Raw genomic sequence first — 2,650 nt, forward strand, 5'->3', positions numbered from 1 at the left:
TAATGTTTGAGGTTCAGTTTATTATCAAGTCGGACTGCTGACATTCTTATTGATCAGTCATATAAGCTCCCCTGGTGAGCTGTGAAAACTGAAAACACACTGCAATATTATCACATTATTCCCTTATGCCTATGAGAAGGAAATTTTCCTTGCAGCTTTAAAACACCCCTTAAAGAGAAAAAGATGTTGGTTGTTGGCACTGTACCAGATTTCTATGCAAAACATAAAAACAGGACTTTCAGCGCTGTGAGAATCAAAGACACAATTTTTTAGAGGAAGGCCTGCAGCCTACTGACTATAAGTTCTCTACATTTTGCAGGCCAAAGTTTAACTGGTCCATAACAGAAGCTTAGAAAGACTTAGTACTGCCTCTGAGTGGCCGTGCTTCCACATTGCAGCTCCACAAAGCATCACAACCACACATGTGCTGATTATGCAGCAAGTGGAGTCCACATCCACACATACAGTCCTTAAGTAACAGCCGCTGTACAAAGACTTTTTATTTAATGACAGCTTTAATAACAAAGGTATTGCACAAGCCATTTAGGCCATTTTTATACACCCTGTCATTTTCAGAGGCTCAAAAGTAATTGGACAACTGAAGACAACCCAGTGGACGACTGTAAAATTCTTGGTGAAATAAAAATTCCCTTCAATCACATCCTGATTGTTTAATTTACAATCCACTGTTTGAGCGGGCAATCCATATGCTGAGGGAAATTGCAGGGGCCTTAGTCTGTGTCCACTTATGACTACTTCCTGCAACAAGAATTCTTAACTATAGCATATCAAAAGTAGCTGTGGAAAACTTTTTATTAAAAAGATCTCATTCATATACAGTGGTATACAAGACTTCATTCCCTGATAGTGGGTAACCTGTCCATTTATGAAGTCCAGAAGCTGAGGTGGGTCAGAGAAGTACAACGAGGGACACACATTAGCACTGCTCAGTTCTGTGATTAGAACTTCACCACTTTAGGCTGCTTGGGTTTGGCTTTCTTTACTGGAATGTGCACTTCCTCATGGTCTGCACTCATGTTGTTGGACAACCAGCCCACTGTCACATGATTATCTGGAAGCATATGAAAAGGGAAAGAATAAGAAACATCAGCCATGCCCCGCCCAAATCCTTTCCCATTATTTCTAGCTACCCACCACACCACAGGCTAGAAACACATTTGTTATAGACCTACAGACCTTTACATTTTCAGCTTCCTAAGCCAAAGATGTTCTCTAATTAATATCAGACTTCTGAGTGATTTTGCAAAATAATCTAAAATGGATCATTTTTCAGGTGCACTGAAATCCCAAAAGCAAACGTTTAATTCCAAAGGTACTCACTTGGAGTCTGGTGCTCTGGACAGTCCTTCTGAAAATGTTCCACTGAGCCACAAATATGACAGCAACCTCCTGCAAAACACAAGATGCAGATGCAGTTCTGTCATCGTAAAGGGTTATTTTAAACATTCAATGGTGCAAAGCTAGCTTCCAAAAATACAAATATAAAACTAGAAATGAGCACAATAGGTCTGCTTTACAGATTTAGGAACCGGATGCATAAAAACATGCTGGGTCAATTTTATTTATATAGGACCAAATCACAGTAACAGTTGCCTCAAGGCGCTTTAAAACACAAACACTTGAATGCTAATGTTCTCCTTTCTGATTAAAACTACCTCAGAGAGCTAAAAGGTTAGAAGAAGACCTCCTGCCATTGTAGCTTAAAGACTGAGTAAACTGCCAACATGGAACCAGCTATCCCCTCTCATGCGAGTGTGAAATTACTTATCGAGGACATGATGTATGAATATCTGTCTTTTTACCTTGAGCGTAAAGTCCTTTGGGATTATCAGGGCAGGATCGTGACAGATGTCCAGTCTGACCACAGATAAAGCACTTTGCATATGGGTAATCACCTGAGAGAAGCAGCATGGTTACAGCAGTGTTACAGGCAAATCTGATACAGCTGTTCAGGTGTTAGTCTCTGTGTTTATTCCTAACCCAGAGCAGGGTCCACTTTAGCTTTGCATTTGTAGATTTCATGTTCAGTGGAGCCACAGCGGAAGCAGATGCCTCGGCCCATCTCCTCATCTCTGTCAGCCTCTGGACAGTCTGCCAACCCGTGACCAGGCTTCCTGCAGTTAAAACAGAACTGAGAAGAGACACATGAGTGAGGATTCAGAGGAGCATCATAGATCACATCGGGGTCAACAGAATTTCTATAAGTTCACGAAGATTTAAAAAAACATCACAACTTCTAAAAACGTTTTAAAATATACCAGTTTGATGCGCACTGAACAATTTCATTGAAAAGTGTGTGAGCTCAATATTTATATGTCAACTCACAGCTTCCCAAATTGATCACAGAGATTTACTGTTTTTGTTTAACTTATTTTAGTTATCCTAGGATTTTTTCATAGATTCAACTAAAGAAACAGGAACAAGTGGTGTGTTTTGTGATGAGCTGCTGGTAACAAAGCTGTGCCTAAAGTTACATGTAGGCACAACACTGGTTCGTCAGTAGGGATGGGTACCGGTGTCCGGTGCCATGATGGCACCGGTTCTGACATAAACGGTAGTAACCAGACCGAAAAGCAGCGCACATTTCGGTGCTTTATTTTGGTGCTTTTTTTTCCTGAGCTGTGATACA

General features: G+C 40.7%; 1 protein-coding gene across 2 annotated transcripts in view; it reads right to left on the minus strand.

The window, feature by feature from the left end:
* Nucleotides 1-496: 496 nt before the first annotated feature.
* zcchc9 (zinc finger, CCHC domain containing 9) overlaps nucleotides 497-2,650 on the minus strand; it is a 6,317-nt gene continuing 4,163 nt past the window's right edge. For both annotated transcript variants that reach the window (XM_005739146.1, XM_005739145.1), the window contains exons 3-6: nucleotides 2,002-2,152; nucleotides 1,824-1,916; nucleotides 1,342-1,410; nucleotides 497-1,072 (exon numbers count right to left, since the gene is read on the minus strand). In XM_005739146.1, coding sequence (XP_005739203.1) covers nucleotides 960-1,072; nucleotides 1,342-1,410; nucleotides 1,824-1,916; nucleotides 2,002-2,152 — 426 coding nt within the window. In that variant the 3' untranslated portion in view covers nucleotides 497-959. The remainder of the gene's footprint in view (nucleotides 1,073-1,341; nucleotides 1,411-1,823; nucleotides 1,917-2,001; nucleotides 2,153-2,650) is intronic.

The sequence above is a fragment of the Pundamilia nyererei genome, unplaced genomic scaffold, assembly GCF_000239375.1.
Source record: "Pundamilia nyererei isolate P.nyererei 1_Seehausen unplaced genomic scaffold, PunNye1.0 scaffold00089, whole genome shotgun sequence".
Lineage (NCBI taxonomy): Eukaryota > Metazoa > Chordata > Actinopteri > Cichliformes > Cichlidae > Pundamilia > Pundamilia nyererei.